The 17,922-nt window shown below is 35.6% G+C and overlaps 1 protein-coding gene across 1 annotated transcript; it reads left to right on the top strand.

The window, feature by feature from the left end:
• The first annotated feature begins 15,132 nt into the window (after positions 1-15,132).
• Positions 15,133-15,723, top strand: LOC130444712 (uncharacterized). The gene has a single exon (XM_056779988.1). It carries the CDS (start codon positions 15,133-15,135, stop codon positions 15,721-15,723), a length of 591 nt encoding a protein of 196 aa, XP_056635966.1.
• Positions 15,724-17,922: the final 2,199 nt, after the last annotated feature.

Here is a 17,922-nt window from a genome sequence, read left to right as displayed (position 1 = left end):
ACCAACGTACATGTCCCCATCTCTAGTTTTTTTACTGCCGGTTGTTTTATTTTTTATCTGTAACTTGTATATGTAATTCTATTTAAACAATTTTATGACTTTTTTTTGTTATTTTCTATTTCAAAACCGCCTTATTGTTTTTTTTTTCACATAAAATTTTAACTGACGTATGATTGAACCGAATTTTGGAACTAAATGTTGGTGTTACGAAATGTGATTATCAATCTACTCCATACTTTTCTTTTTTTATTGCTTTTTAGTTGGATTTATTATAATATAGTGTTCATAATCGAATGATTGTGATTACATAATTACATATGTTAAATATCTGTTTTAATATTTCCTTTCATTAATTCTTAGTGATATTTGGCATTATTTAATTGTATTATAACTTTTGACTGATAGTGAGAAGTTATGTTTCAAATTCTATATAAAGAATAGATAATTCTGTGATTAATAACTTACTGTTATTGTAACTTGGCCGGGTAGATGATTTACAGAATAGAAGGAGAAGAACTTTCTGTTATCAATCTATTAATTACCTATGAACTGTTTTTTGTACTAATTAACAAAAAAAGTGATAAATAAATAAATATAAATGCGTAAAATATCGAGTAATTTCTCAAAAAAATTACGTTTGTGAGGCCGATGTTCCTCGTAACGCAAAAAAATAATGTTCCATCTAAATGGTTCAACATATACCAACAATTTTCATATCCTCCACAATTATTGAAATAAGAAATTAACTTTGGAGAAAGCAGTGTTATTCACTGTCTACTAGATAACACACACATTGTGTATTTTTCAGTTTTTATATATTATTCATTCACTCTCTGCGTTATTATCACATTTTTGTACAACAATCTTCACTAAAATGTCAAACCTTGTACTTATACTAACATGATTTGACCATCAGTTGACTAATACTGCTGAATTTTATACGGAAGTGACTGTGAATGAATTATTTTCTTTGAAATTGTTTTTAATTTACTCAATAAACAATATTTAATTATTCAATGTAGAATGAGATATCTTGCATTGACAACACGAGAAGATGATAATACTTATCATACATCTGCTGTGAGGGTAGGCACTCAATGATTATAGACGTTTTAGGACCATTAAAATGAAAATACTGTTAGGAACGCAACTAGTCCAATGATTTAGACCGTTTGAGCTGGTCCTGGACCATTATATTAGGTGGATACACCAGGTATTTTTTGGAGACTTACTTTTTGTAACCCTAATTCTCGAATAATTGCGGTCAATAAATATTAGAAGCTCGTTTGACGAGGCCAAAATATCAACTGGATTTTTTGCGTCGTCAAGATAACTTTCCTGCGGCAGACGGCAAGTTCCGAGTGAATACCTGGAAGCTTGAAAATATCTCTAAACAACGCAGTTTTTCGCATCTGAATCGAAGAACTCTTAAAGAATCTGTACTACGATGATGGCTAGCATAAACTCGCAAGGATGTTATTGCCAATAATAGTGATATTGTCTGATGTATCAAGTATGCACTATTAAGAATAACTCCCACAAATGCATAATAATGCGTCAGTTGGCATGACTTTGTGAGGAAACAAATATCAAATACCGAAATATAACCAAATGTGGAAGAAATTTTATCATTTCCATCTTCATATTTAGCTGAATATTGATGTGCAAATTATTTTATGACAAAAAAAAAGAAAACGTCTGGATTTTTCAGAACAGAGAGACTTGAGACTGAAGCTATCCAAATTAGTACATAAATATCTGTGCAGCAATCATCAAGATTATAGTAAAATCCTCATTGGAATTATTTCAAATTTGAATTTTAGTTGTTCATTATATGTTTTGGAAATTTAGCTACTGTGGTTCGTTTACAATTTCTTCTTGATTCAGGAATCCAGTTTTCAAAAATTAAATTTTGTGTATGTTACGTAGGAAAACATAAGAGATTTAGAAAGGCTTTGGTGGGACAGGCATAAAAAATATTGAGAAACACTGTTATAAGTGGAGCACTAGACCCCTCGGCTCAACAAATCCCGCTCTAACCTACATATCAATTCATACAATGTTAAACACACATAATATGATCCGACACATCAGAAAAAAAATGATACTTTTATCGATTCGTTCAGTTAAAACCTTGTTAAAATTATTACTGTTACGAACAAGTTTTCGTAGCATACGACCTTAGGCCAGCCCTACAATGCAATTTAAAAATTCGGAGAATTTGTGTGGCGCCTTTCATCTACTTTTTATAATTAGTGGACGCGCCTTTGACAATTCCTTTAGAATTTTTTTACAGCATGTATATATAATGTACTATAATTTCTTTTGAACAATTTTAGGTGAGTTTATTTATTTATTTGTTGTGTTTTGTAGAATTCCATTCAGCATATATAAGGAGTTGTGTAAGTGCAGTTAGTTTTTAAATAAATTGTCGTAAAGAATAGAACGACTTAGTAAAGTGATATTTATAAGTGAATTATCATAAATAGTGTATAGTGTGTAAATAAATTAAGAAGGTTAGAGTCAGTGTTTATCAATTCACACCACGAATAGAAAGATTGTGAATTTATACGAAAAACGTTACATCACATTAATCCATTGAAGTTTGATTTGAAACCTTCATGAAACAATATATGTCCATCAGAAGATTCGTATCTAAATTATTATTTGTTCAAATTACTGAAAACTAACTTAAGACATACCTAATAAATAACATAACATAAGTAAGTACATTTGTTATTGCAATGCCTTGAAATGTATTTAAATGTGTGAGAAATATCGCATTTCCACGATATATGTCTTGAAGGGATTGCAATTTCATGTCGTTTCAGACGATCTTATCACCAATTTCTGCACGGAAATCGAATTACACATCAAGGATTTTTAAAGTTGAGAAATTCTTAGAGCTATCTCTGAAGGGCTCTTTAGTTAAGTTCCAGTTCAAGTTACAAACGCTCAAAGTGCACGATGGAATTCGGTTGCTTTGAGAGACGAACGTTTAAAAATGGTTATTACTTTAATTCCATTTCTCATTCAAACACTTTTTTGTTTTTGCAATGAATACTCCTTTGAAGTAACTCAATTCCATTTTTAGTGAGAACATTCAATCCAAATACAAATTCATAGCTTTGTGAAAACTATGTTAGCAAGCTGATTTTTTAATCCACTCTTCACTGAGAATATATTTGACATTATTTTTTAATAATACTCTACCCCAATCAAGCTTCTATGAGTTCCATCACTAAAACCTACAGCTGCATTTAAATGTAGAATTTAAGACCGTTTTGTCCTAATAAAGGCAGAAAAATGTAAAAATAATCAGCCATAGAGTGAAGGCTACATAAGAGATATATGGGATATTATTCATTGAATAATTAATAATAATAATTCAATGAGAATAATATATTTTTTAATCCTCACATAGTGAACTGCGACTGAAATTCAGTACACTGTTATATCGAATATAAACCAAACGCCTATCATTATCTACCTAACCATTTCCTCGAAAGTCTCTTGTCCTAAGAGCAGTCCATTCCCAGGTACTTCCGATTTGAGTGTGATTCATCTACAGAAATACCGTCGAAATGTCAATATTGACATAATCCCATCTTCTACCCCTCTAAATGAACCTAAGGCCCGATGACTTGGATGACTAATAGACAGTTTTTTCCTCGAAACCTAAAAAGAAGCTTCTTATCTCTTTTCAGCAGTTATCGAAGCATATGAAAATTCTCTCCGAAAATTACTTTTACTTACTAAACTATTCCCCGTGCGCCAGCAAGTGAAGCCCAATTATATTTCTCATATTGTCGATAGGGAATAATACAACCGCAGCTTTAGCCGCCCTACAACCACCAACCCCTTCCTCTACCCGAAAGCTGTTTGGTTCGTTGAACTATATTAGTGGACGGACTCAAATGTAGTGAGTTGATATCAAATCAGAAAAAGAACACTATAATCTCATTAAATGAAAGGAAAAATTTATATTCGCCACCGAATTGTTTTTATTGCATGCAAGTAAAAATATCCCATCAATTCTCTCTTTCTTTCTTTCTCTATCTACGAATTCAAGGTCGGTTAATAAACAACAAAATGAAAGATGGCAATGTGATGGCAATCCTCCACGAACAACTGTGTTTCGCTGAACGAATTTGATTTCGCTTGGTGGTGTCCGCTGATCTTAAGTTACTGCTAGAAACATAACGAGAGTGAGATGTGTGATGAATAAGATCCAATGTGCACCTATTATGAGTTGAAGGAAACTCTAGGTTTTGTTAGTGGTTAGGTGTCACATTCGTTGAGCTATTCCCAAATAAATCGCACGGGAAACGTAAAAAATATTATGTTAATTACTAACAGGCATATTTTTTAAGTAAGTACCGTTTTGGAACTAAAAAAAGAAGTGGAAAGATATCGCAATAATTTTATTTTTACATGAAAGCCTGTACCTTAATCTAGTTTTATACATAATTTCCGTGAATATTGAGGCACTTGTAATAACGTGGCACCAGTATTTGAATACCCTCCTCATAAAATTCTGCCGCCTAACTTGTTAACCACTGTATCACAACTGTTTTGACTTCGGTATCGTCTTGAAGACGCTGACCTCCCAGGTGTTTCTTCAAGTGCAGGAACCAGATCGGGGCTGTAGGGAGGATGATCTAGAGTTTCCCATTGAAAAGATTTGATGCGATCTTTGGTCCGATTAGCCACATGTGGACGAGAATTGTCATGCAGCAAATAATACCCTTACTCAACTTTCCACGTCTTTTGGCTTAAAAAATCTTCACTTTCATTGTGGCACCGCACAAGGAAAGTCAATGCACTGCCTAAACGTTTGGTTTTGTGCAAATCTGTCAACATTTTTAGAACCCAACGTAAACACAATTTCCGGTATTTCAAGTTGTCGGTCACAATGCAATACAAAACACTACGAGAATATTGATGAATGAATGAATGATGAAATTGTAATGCGTCTGTTTTCTCTCACCTTTTCGTCCACTTTCTACACCAAATCTTCTTTATCGACCGAAGGACGCCCCACTCTCATCCAATTCCTTACCATTCCATTACTCATAATGTTTTGTCCCTAACCTTTATAGATCTTACGATGAACATCAATCGGTTTTACGCCTTTAGCACTAAGAAATCGTATAACAGCACGTCCTTCACAATCGGCGGGACTCACGATTGTCGGAGGCATCTTAAACACTCGTGATGACGTTAGTGCGTAGATGCGAGATATAGGTAACCAGCGTACATGTGCGGAACGCCGACCTTGGGGTTGCGGCGGCGGAATTAGATAACGGTACTTACTTAAAAAATATGCCTCGTACATGATGGCAATGGCGAAAGAGCAAAAGTCTGTTTAAAAAGTTACTTACGCATTACAGAATTAGGAGGGAAATTAAGAAATCAACGTTAAAATACTGGTACACCACAAAATCGTCACCTACAGTTCTTGAATCAGTCAATATCAGCGGATTAATGTTGAATCACAATAGTGCATCATAACTCAATGAACAGTAGACAGTTTTTGAATCAATGTAGCAGTTATTCAACATCCATACTATTTCACTATGTGTGATGTTTGGTCATTCTTCAACCTCAACTATGGAAGATGGAATAGATAAAGCAATCCATCTTTTTCCATGCAATTGAAAATATGACTAAACTTCAGCTTTTAAATTGTCGAAGCTTCGATTACAGAAGTGCATGACTGTAGGTTTTAGCATTAAAAATACTTTTTCTAAAAATGCTTCTAGCTTTCTTATATTTCTGAATAGATGGCGTCACAATAACCACGCATAAAATAATATTGTGGAAATTTAGCATGAAGAAGTATTTTTATAACTCACATCATTCTGTTAGTTCACTATCTTCACCGAATAGTGAGAATTATCGGTAGTAAATTGTTTGAATAGTAAAGTTATTTGATGTGAGGGGTAAATAAGTGTCATAACGTCATAAAATCACGATCAGGTCCGTCCTAGATGATGTACAAGATATATGATAAATATATAAGATAAATGAAAAATGACAGACGTATACATCAGTATAAGAATATTGATTTTCGCAATCTCTTTCCGATTCAAGTTGTTTTGAAATTATTATTCATCTGTTGACTTCGTGGATTTTAATGAATACAAATGGTTCAAGTATATAAAATTAAGTTTAATTAGTAATGATTTCACTCAAGACATTATCTAATTTGTAAGAATTTCTATACGAAAGTCGTAATCAATTTAAAAATATTTAGTGTCGATCATTATTATCGTAATATTTGACACAAAAATATGACATGAGAAGATGAAGCAGAGCTTAAACTCATATTTATTATAATTAAACAACTGCGAGGACGGAAATATAACAATGAAACAATATTGGAATATAATGTCGCAAATGTACTACTCATTTTCAACGTTAAACGCTTTAATTGTACCAAAAGGAATTTGTAGCTTTGTTCTCCAGAAATTACTTACTGTTAATGAATGTTATGCAGCCTGGAAATTTATTTTTTATACTCATCAATTATTTCTTACTATGTACTAGTAGTTGGTTAATTATTATATTTTCATAGGAGAGTTGCCTTTTAAGTTTTTATCCAATAATAGATGTCGTTAATGAGTTCTGGTGTCACTGTATTTATGAACATTAACGTTTTTGATTGCAAAGTCAGTAACTGAGTAATTTGTTGTTAATGAACGATGAAAATGAACAAGTTTGTTTAAAAATAAAAATCACCCGTGAAGGCTAACGTTGAAAAAATTGTACTTTGAAAATTAAAAAGGTGCTTAGCTCAACAACAATGATTAGAAAGACTGTTAACAACTGTCATGTCATGGTCATGGTCGTACGTCTGTCAGCGATGAATGTTGAGAAGTGTTGGTTGTAAGTTCGAGTTAATAATAAATAGTTACCTGTCTGCTAATAAGAGTTCGAAATTTAGGTTTATTCTAATTGCAAGGATTTCTCTCCAACAAGTTCCATCTTCTTAAAAGCAGCTTGACAATTTCCTCAAATTCAAAATATTTCATAAATTAATATTGAACGTCAAACAAACTCTATAAGTAAATTTAAAAACATCCAAACGTCAAATTCTATTCAATATTTAGTGACTGGTTTAAACATGAAAATAACAAAGCTAAGTGAAATGAACAAGATGTGGTCAGTGAATAAATGGTAATAATGATATCTGATGCTGCTTTGCTTTTGGGGAATGTTGGAGAGGTTGGTTGTTACGCGAGAAGTAACCAAACTTCTACCTAGAATTGCAGCCTACACGCAATAAAAATGGCACCCAACCGATAATGTTGCAAGTACGAAAAAGAACAATTAGCTGAACTTCATCTGCGCATGCTTTTGATCAAGAAAGATTGCGTCTTGCATTGCATTGCACGTTGTATTACATCATGTCGAACGGCCTTAAGGCTTAAAATTCCGGTAAAAGAGGCATGTAACTTACCCACATTGCCCGCTGGACATGATGCAAGACAACGTGCAAACCAATACAAGACGCAATATTCCTTGATCAAAAGCATGCGCAGTTGAAGTTCACCTAATTGTTCTTTCTCGTACTTGCAACATTATCGGTTTGATGCCATTTTTATTGCGTGTAGGTTGCGATTCTGAAGAGAAATGTGTTTTTCAAATGTTTCTTCATCCATGTTCTATTAATTTTTGTATGTTTTCTTGTATAATTCTATAACTAAACTGATATTTCCCCTTGTTTTATCTATCCAGGGCCTGGCTCACCATCGCCTTGGTGCTCTTTTGTTTCGATCAGACTGCGAAAAAAGCAAGGTAGCAGCCGATATAATATATTTTTTGATTACCAGTTATACACTGACCACCTTTTTCTGGTTTACGATTACTTTACCTAGTTTCGTTACATTCATTTTTAAACCGCACAAAAATATTAAATAAAATGCAATATATTGACATTGCAATAAATTGCATGCAATTTATTGCACATTGTATTGCATCAAGTCAAGTGGCCTCTAACAATTTAGTTCAGTTGCAGCTTGCAAGGTGCAGTGGACAGTCTATTGTGAAGTCTAGTGTGAATACTGAAAAATCGGTATTCCAAGAATCCAATTCAGACAATAATTTATATTTACATGTTGATAACACAGCCATTCTGAAGTTATAAGCAGGTTAACCAGGTGGAAATATTACTGTACGCCCGATATATTCATACCAATATTATTTCATACTAAAATACAATATGGACATTGTGGCTTCAAATTCAAATACATAGTTGGTTCTTTATTACTTTCTTGTGTTCACGCAATTATAGTACTTCTTCGTATATATGACGATAAACTCTACCTTAAGATGCATATATTAAAATTGGAGGCTACGACTTGGAGATAACCCGAACGACCACAACAAAAAGAAGCAGCCAAATATGTGAACGTCAAATTTAAACAAGATCGAAAATACCTCACAACGGATCTGGAAAGTGATAAACTATTTTCACGTAAAATTATTTTTCAGTACGGTAATTTACTAGTTTCAACTAACCCCTACTTCCTTAAAAGTAACTTTTCACATATGCTGAAACAGCAGTAGTCTGCAAGGGTTATAAAAACCGATCCTTCAACATTTTACATCCATTGATGGACTTGAAACGAGGAAAACGGTATTCCTATATATTTTCAGTTTTATGTTACTTCCAGGTGATATGATATTTCTCTTGAAATTTAACATCAAATATCCGATTACCTATATCTTACCTTTCCCCAGTAATCAGTGTCTATGTAACAGGTTTACTGCTATTTTTAATACATAATATAGGTCCGTGTTTTCATATGTTTTATGTTCTAGATTTTCTCCAATTTTCAGTATCTAATTAATTAAGCATTTCATTGTATTGATCCTAGTCTGAGTATAGTAAACTGAAACAGTGAATTAATTCATATAATCTGTGAATATAACGTCAAGGGTATGTTCTATTCATTACCAAGGTCATGTCATAATAATTGAGATTGTTTTTTTGATGTTATTCGGCTTCCTAGCAAATCAACTACATTGTTGATGTAATATTCAAATCTCAAAACGAATTATTAGGTTAAGATCAAGAAAAGACATGAAAGAGAACAACCGTGTGTGCAAGATCAATACCAAAACCAGGAAAACAGATGATGTAACGCCTAAACTTTTATTTTCTCAATTGTCAACTTCAAAAATGATCATGAATCAGTATCTAAAATACATCGAGATGTACCAGCTTCAAAATAAACCAAGAATAGATGTTTTCTGTTTCTTTTTACATAAAAAAATATACTTTTTGCATTGTAATATAATCCCTTATCCGCCTACTGTCACAACCCCCAATCTATTTCTGCTGTTGTTAACGGTGTGTTCTTACCAAGTCAAAGTTTGTTCTGAAATATTTTAAGATAATATCAAAAAAATTGTCGTTGTTTCAAAATGTTGTGATGTTTTATCGTACACAGAAGAGCAACTCATTTATTGTGACATATTATCAAGATTTATGGACAAATATAAGTGTCGTATGGATTTTGCAATATCAAGATCTGTCTATAAGGAACCAAGACTTTTAATAACACCGTAAAACCATCATCAATTAAGATCACGATCACTGCCACTGTAATTTATTTCGTATAAAATTTGAAACCTTGATTAGTAATTGTACTTTCAGAAAGTTCTTCAGTTTTTTCGTCGATATCTTTTCCATAATATTTTGACACAAAAATAGAATTTCTGCTGGGTATATTCGTTCCAACCGTCAAAATTGGTTAATTTCAAATCTACTCTTTGTTTTCCAATCATCTAGAGATACAATATTCCGTCATTCTCAATTAGAGAGAATGATATTCTTTTATTTCGGCGTAGGTAAATATGTAACAGATGATATACATTTGGTAATTAGGCTAAAATGGGTCTACCAAAAGGATGCACGAACAAAATGATCAGATGATATTAAGATATTTAAAGATAACTGGATCCAACGTGCAAAAGACGAAGAACTGCGTTCATTAGTAGACACTCCAAGAAGAATATCAAAAGTTTTTCCTAAATCATGTCCAACGAAAAATATAACATGTCTTGTTTCGTTCTTTTTGCTACGATTTCATTCATTATATTTAGCCACGATATTGATCAAAGATAAGCCGTCTATAGAGCAAGAAGAACCGAGAAAGTAAATGAAAGTAAATTAATAGAAAGGATACCATTTTACCAATATTTTTGTTCATTTTATTTAGAAAATTTGAATGTATTAACATTGATTATAATGCACATTTCGCGAATAATATCTCAGTTTTGTAAAGCTGAGTAATTTAACCAATATTCGCTCAAAAGATATGCATATGCAAAATACACACGTTCGTAATATATTCTGCAGAGCTCAAGCTAACTTTCACACGTTTAACAAGTTATCATGTAAATAAATTACATTTTAATAATACACTTGCTACACAAGATTTAATTAAAGTGGAAATGTCCATTAGTGCTACTACTACATTTGGTATACACATAAAATTGTCACTGCCATCTCTCTTCAAATACATTTTGTGTACATTTAGTTCAAATTTTTTCCCGCATGATTTAAAATTGGGAAATCTGCTTGTTGTAATAATCTGATTTAAAAATAGCCATTCTAAACGAAGAATTGTTATTGGCAATGGGATCATGATACGAATGGCTTAAAAACAGTAGCCACACGAAAGTGTACACGCCTAGAACTGAAAAATTCTAGTAGTATTTTCTAAGGAGAAATATTCGAAAGAGAAAACTATGTCGTATATAAGTAAAATGAGCTAGACAAAAAATATAGGCGCCCTGATATACCAGAGTGAAGGGAAATGAAGAAGCAGACAGATCTACTGAAATGAGGTAGAATGAGCACCTTGTAGTACTTGAATTCCCCTGTGGAATCGGCTACGGGACAATAGAGACAACACTAGAAAAGGGGCAGATAATAAGATACTCTTGCTAATCTGTAACCAACGAAAATCTATGGAATTTGTTAACTTAAATGAAAGCAATTTACGAATATTAACATGAATCTTTGAGTCTTGTGTCGGTACATGGTCATCTCAATTTAAACCTAAAGAAGTCTGAAAACATACCATACACATTCTCTAAAAGTGTTGCAGACTACTCCAAAGCTCTACAATTGGAGATGTACGGGTATGAAGGTGTTTGGCAGCTAGAATGATTCCACATACTGAACTTCCGAAAAGTGGCATTAACAGATCAGCTATAAGTGTCACAGCAAGAGGAGGAGGCACAATAGATATGACAAACAAAACTATAAATAAAGTCGAAGTTTCCTACATAATTGAATATCATTGATTTCAGGATGAGGACTACAAAATGAATGCTTTCGACTAAAATTAGAATTTTTGGTGAGAAATAGCCACCCCACAACGATCATAATGAAACTCTATACATAGACTATTGATATCACGAGAAATCGATTTAACATATGTATTTTCAGCGGAAACATTTACTTACGGGGATACCGGAAGTGGCCATTATCTCAGGAAGGCTAACAGATATCGATTAAAAATCAATAGATAAAATGAAAATTTAGTAATTTTTGTAAAGTTAGGTTAGGCTGGGTTAGGCTAGGTTAGGCTAGGTTAGGCTAGGTTAGGCTAGGTTAGACTAGGTTAGGCTAGGTTAGGCTAGGTTAGGCTAGGTTAGGCTAGGTTAGGCTAGGTTAGGCTAGGTTAGGCTAGGTTAGAATAGGTTAGGCTAGGTTAGGCTAGGTTAGGCTAGGTTAGGCTAGGTTAGGCTAGGTTAGGCTAGGTTAGGCTAGGTTAGGCTAGGTTAGGCTAGGTTAGGCTAGGTTAGGCTAGGTTAGGCTAGGTTAGGCTAGGTTAGGCTAGGTTAGGCTAGGTTAGGCTAGGTTAGGCTAGGTTAGGCTAGGTTAGGCTAGGTTAGGCTAGGTTAGGCTAGGTTAGGCTAGGTTAGGCTAGGTTAGGCTAGGTTAGGCTAGGTTAGGCTAGGTTAGGCTAGGTTAGGCTAGGTTAGGCTAGGTTAGGCTAGGTTAGGCTAGGTTAGGCTAGGTTAGGCTAGGTTAGGCTAGGTTAGGCTAGGTTAGGCTAGGTTAGGCTAGGTTAGGCTAGGTTAGGCTAGGTTAGGCTAGGTTAGGCTAGGTTAGGCTAGGTTAGGCTAGGTTAGGCTAGGTTAGGCTAGGTTAGGCTAGGTTAGGCTAGGTTAGGCTAGGTTAGGCTAGGTTAGGCTAGGTTAGGCTAGGTTAGGCTCCACTCCTAAGAGCTGTAAGACCTTGACGTTGGTGGAGTGGCTCAGTAACTTCCTCTCTTCTCGGGCCGTCTCGGCGGACGGGTGGAGGGGAGTGAAGCTAAGAAACAGCTCAAAAAACAGGAGTAAACCTGGAGAAAAAATCCGCAATCCTACGCTGTTAGCCACCGTGGTTACGGGATGAATGGCTGCGCGAAGTCAGCCTCGAACGGTGCCTCTGGGATACCAGGCGACCTCCCAGAGAACCTAGCCTTAGCGAGGTAAGGGCGCACTGCCTCGCCGGACCTTTATTTCGTCCCCACTCGTGGAAATCGTATGGATTCACTTAAAAAAATAAACAAAAAACGTCGCAGGAGAGGGAATACTTCGTCGGAGACAGAGGCATCTCTGTCTCACGATAGAAAAAAACAAATTATTGATGAAGAATGCACGTCGTCTTCTGGCGAAGATGAAAACAAAAAATTTGATGAGGAAGAAAAAACGGTCGAGGATGACCTCGCCCGGGAGCTCTTCGAGCAGGAGCTAATTCAGAAACACAGGGAAATGGTAAACAAATCCTTCGCATCGGTCAGACAATCGACCATGATGGAGGAGGAAGTTGAAGAGGAGAAGGAGTCAAGCGAAGAGTTTGACTTCAGAAAGACCGACCTATTCTCGATCCTACTCGGTATCGAGAAAAAGGTCACCACACCCTATTGGTGCCAAAGCACCAATAAGGAAGAAAAGAAAGCTAAAAAAAAATCCTGGAGGGAGGAAAACTCCAGGAAAGAAGAAACAGCCCCAGAGGCGATCAAACGAAAGCTCAGCGAGGTCGAACAGATCCTCGCGAGCCTTAATATCGAAAACGACGATATTAAAAGGAAGATGGGGGAAATGAGAACCCTAACGAAAAAATTCAACAAGGGTACGGATGGAAAAAATACATCCGATAATACATTAAGCGGCATTAAATGTAACGAATGCCGGAAAGAAGCCGAAAAGCTTCAAAAAGCGGAGGCTACCAAAAAAATCGTGGCAGCCTTGGAAAAGGAAGGTTCCTTCAAAGATTTTGAGGGAATCAAAGACAAATTTTGGGAGGACAAAGTGTTCTCTAAAACTAAGATTCTCCCTATGGGAATTCAAGACGCGCTAGATAGAAAGGACTGTATGGTCCTAATAAATCTAAGCACGGAAAAGGAGCTAGAGAATATGACTCCTGAAATCAGGGAGCTAGCGGAAGCCCTTAATCCCGGGGAATTCGAGGTTATCGAGAATTCGGTAACCTCATTGAAAACAAAAAAAGCCTGGAGGCATTATGTCGCCAGACTGAATGGAGAACCCGGCAAAGATTTTAAAATGATTGGTGCCATGGTCGGGGAGAACCTGGGCGAGGACACGAATGTCCTCATACTCGGCGGGGAGATAACTCCCGCGAGGAAAATTATAGAATTCACTGCTAAAAGCGGTGGATTATACAACATGATTATACACCCGAGAGCCTCCAGAGATAGGAGGTCGGAGGAGGGGGAATCTGTCCTGGTCAGGACAGGAGGCAGGCCCTTCGCCGAGGTACTAAAAAGCATGCAGGAGAAAGTTGACGTTGCGAGCCTCAACGTCAACATTAACAAAGTTAAAAAAACAAATGGCGGTGACATTGTCATCCGCCTCAAAGGCAGGGGTCAGGCGCAGACCCTAAAAAACGCAATAATTAATAAAATGGAGGAGGTCAGTGTAACGACCAGAAATAGGGGGACGGTCTTTAGCGTCACCGACCTTGACCCGGCGGTCACCTCGGAGGAGGTGAAAGCTGAGGTCGAAAAACAGACCGGCCTAGCAGGCCTGGTCGAAATTAAATTGTTTAGGAAAACAAAATTCGGAGGGCAGATGTGTCTTCTCTCCGTACCGAACAACAAAGCCGGCAAGCTAAGAGAGATAGGAACCATCAAAATAGGATGGTCGGCCTGTAGAGTGAGGGAGCGAATAGCCCCTCTGAGGTGTTATAGATGTCTGGAATACGGACATAGTCTGACCTCCTGTAAGAGGGAGGACAGAAGCAAACAATGCCTCAATTGTGGCGGGCTCAACCATAGAGCCCAGGACTGTAAGGCCGTAGCGAAATGTATGGCCTGCAATATAGAAGGACATAGGATGGACACCATGAGATGAGAGAATATAGGAAATTAGTCCTTGGGAACAAGGACTAAAAAGGTCTAAAACTATAAAATGGACAAAAGGTGCTTTTACAACCTCTTTGTCCAGGATCTAGACCCCAAAGATTTTAATAAGTTATTATTAATCGTCGTTGTTGCTCCAAGGTGCCGGCAATATACACCGGAGGCCTATTTTAGAATGTTGTCGTCGGTTGATCCCTATACCATCAACATGACGACAACAAAGGTTTTATTTATTTTTTATTTATATGTATATATTTATTTATTTATTTATTTATCTCATTTTAACTTATTTTAATTTTAATTTTAACTTAATTTTTAATCCCGACCATTATTGCAAAATCCCAACTGGGATACCTTCGGTTGTTCATGAGATTAATATTAAAATAAAGTCACTATATGATAGCCCGGGGTCACGTATCTTGCTGCACAGCGTGGTGAGAATGTGGGCCTGATACAAGCAAAATGGCTAAAGATAAAAAAACAGGCAAAAACCAGATAAACGTACTGCAAGTGAACTTGGGGAGGTCCAAGATAGCGCACGATATCGCCTTTGACGAAGCAAACAAACATCACATCGACGTTATGATAATATCCGAGCCAAATAAAAAATTGCAAAAAAAAAGGATGGCTCGTCGATAAGAATACAGGAGTGGCGATAGCCATCATAAATAAAAACTTGGAAATAGACAAGACGCTTCGAGGTGATAACTGCGTACAAATAGAAACCAAGTGCACCATTATGACGGCCGTTTATATCTCACCGAATATCAACGATAGAGAATACCAAAAGGCCATAGATAAAACCTTTGAAACGGCTACCAATAACAACGGAAGACGACTATCCATAATGGCCGGAGATATAAACGCGAAATCCGCAATATGGGGATCTCCTATGTCTGATATAAAAGGACAAATGGTAGAGGAGTGGTTGGCCCAAACAGGATGGGTAGCAATCAATAACGGCCATCACACCTTTGAAAGAGGTAACTCCAAAACACATATAGATGTTACTCTCTGTCATACCAGTCATTATAATAAGATCACCAACTGGTGTATAGAATATGTCAATCCCTACACACACCATGGACATATTCGATATCAGATAAAAACGAAAGGAGCAATAAAAAAGACGAGCCCTAACAACAGGAAAAGGACATACTTGAACACCGAAAAGTACGTAGAAATACTAAAAAAAAGTAATGGAACATACGAGGAAATACTGAAGGCATATAAAGATGCCTCCAGTAATAATAACGACGCTAATACCTCGATGCAACCATTCTGGTGGAATCCTGAAATCGAGAATGCCAGAAACGAATATAATAAATAAAGACGTAAATACACCCGAGAAAAACTCCCACATTTAAAACAAAAGTGGGAAGACGGTATGAAGTTACAAGGCAAAGTACTAAAAAGATTAATTACGCAAGCCAAAAAGAGATGTTGGGACGACCTCATGAAAGACCTTGAAAACGACATATGGGGCCAGGGTTACAGGATAGTGACGGGCAAACTGGCTAATAAAACACAAGGCCAACTCAGCGCGAAAAGGAGAAAAAATATCCTCCGCACCCTCTTCCCGACAACAAGAGGGAGAATAACAAACGACGACGATAACGAACCCGCACTACATGAGGTACCAAACAGTTTCACCAGCGACGAGCTCGATATAGCGATTAGAGATATTAAAAACGGCAAGGCACCAGGACCAGACGGCCTGCCAAACGAAGCTCTAAAAATCGCGGTGAAAACTAAACCGTTGCAAGTTCTAAATTATCTAAACAACGGTTGCTAGGCTAGGCTAGGTTAGACTAGGACAGGTTAGGTTGTGTAAGAGGCTGAAATAAAGGTAAACAAAAATAGCGGTTCACAGCTGATTGAATTCAATTGATTTTTGATGAAAATGAGGCATTGACATACTTTTTCCACATAAAATCTTCTACGCATGCGTCAATCATCATGACTTTTCACACACAGATAGATCTTGAAGATATCTATCGAACAAAGTTATCCATGGCTCGATAACTATTAGCCTTCCTGAGATAATGGCTACTTCCGGTAACTCCGGAAGTGAATGTTTTCACATAAAATAGATATGTTAAATCGATTTCTTGTGATATAAATAGTCTATGTATAAAGTTTCATGATGATCGTTGTGGGGTGGCTTATTATACTTGTGCCGAATTTTTTTCATAATATTTCGTACTAATAATAAACATATCATTTTTCGGCATAAATTAATTATAAATTCGTCCAGAATCTCGATTGTTCATAATAGTTTGCATATAAATATATAATTTACAACAATTCACAATAATAAAACATGAATATATTGATAGACACTAGTGCAGTTTGACCGACTTTTTAATGAAAACAATATTTTTATAAAAAAACCCAAAATGAAATCCTCAGAAAATTCCTTTAAATATTCGTACGTCTCTGCTACCACTAGTTCATTTGTCTAAAATCGCTTTCCATCAAGCTATTTTTCTGAGTACGGAAACAGAATATAATCGGAAAAGCTATGATTACGTGAATATGAAAATGTGAAAGCGGATTGTCGTGATGGAACAAAACAAATATGATCGTTTTCGATTTGGACACACTTTGAGTTATCAAAGCTCTTTTGGAGTCCTTGAAGTCCTTCACTTCGATCATATTTTTTGAAAAATTAATTCTGATTACGTATGGAGATTTGAAGACTCAGTTGAATGGGCTGTTTTTGAGGACTGTACTCGTATATAATAAATACTATAAATTAAAGTAGTACAAACAAAAAATACCCGACTTTCAAGAATAAGTGGAAATATATGATGTTCTATGTTTTCAGTATTACTATAATCTGGCCGGTCGGTAGTGAGAGCGATAAAAACGCGTGATCGGCTCATGGGATGCTAGTGGTACCTTTTATAACGATTCGTATTGGCTGAAGCAATGTCTGAGAAAGTCAAGTTTACACAGCTGCACGTTACATTAATTCATTATTATTATATTCTAAAAATTTTATATTAATAATTATTTTAAGCTTTTGCTTTGTTATGTTATTTATTTACTTTGATAAAAATTAAAAATTAAACTACATTTCTAACATGCGCTTTTACAGTAAGAATTATGTGAATTATGTATAATAGCGCTTGTTAAACATGTACTTTAATTTTTATTATTCTTTAAAATGTAGTATTATATATATTATACATTGACTATCCTCTATTTTAAAATAAATTTTATTGTTAAAAGTGGCTGTGATATTCATGGAACTAAATTTAAACTGTCTATTTACGTTATTCAATCTGAAGAACAATCATTTCTAAACGCGTCATTGCTTTAATACTTTTAGAATATTGACAAAATGCATCTGAGCCACCTTACCATTGTGAATTCAACCCAATTGAACTCATATGGGCACAAATCAAGGATGAGGTGGCAAGGAAAAACACAACATTTAAAATTAGTGATGTCCAAACTTTATTTACTAAAGCTTTAAATAATGTTACCCAAACCAATTGGAGGCAATCCAACATGTCCGCTT

The sequence above is a fragment of the Diorhabda sublineata genome, chromosome 5 (assembly GCF_026230105.1).
Source record: "Diorhabda sublineata isolate icDioSubl1.1 chromosome 5, icDioSubl1.1, whole genome shotgun sequence".
Classification (NCBI taxonomy): domain Eukaryota; kingdom Metazoa; phylum Arthropoda; class Insecta; order Coleoptera; family Chrysomelidae; genus Diorhabda; species Diorhabda sublineata.
The sequence above is the reverse complement of the archived record's forward strand: the minus strand, read 5'-3'. Positions and strand labels throughout refer to the sequence as shown.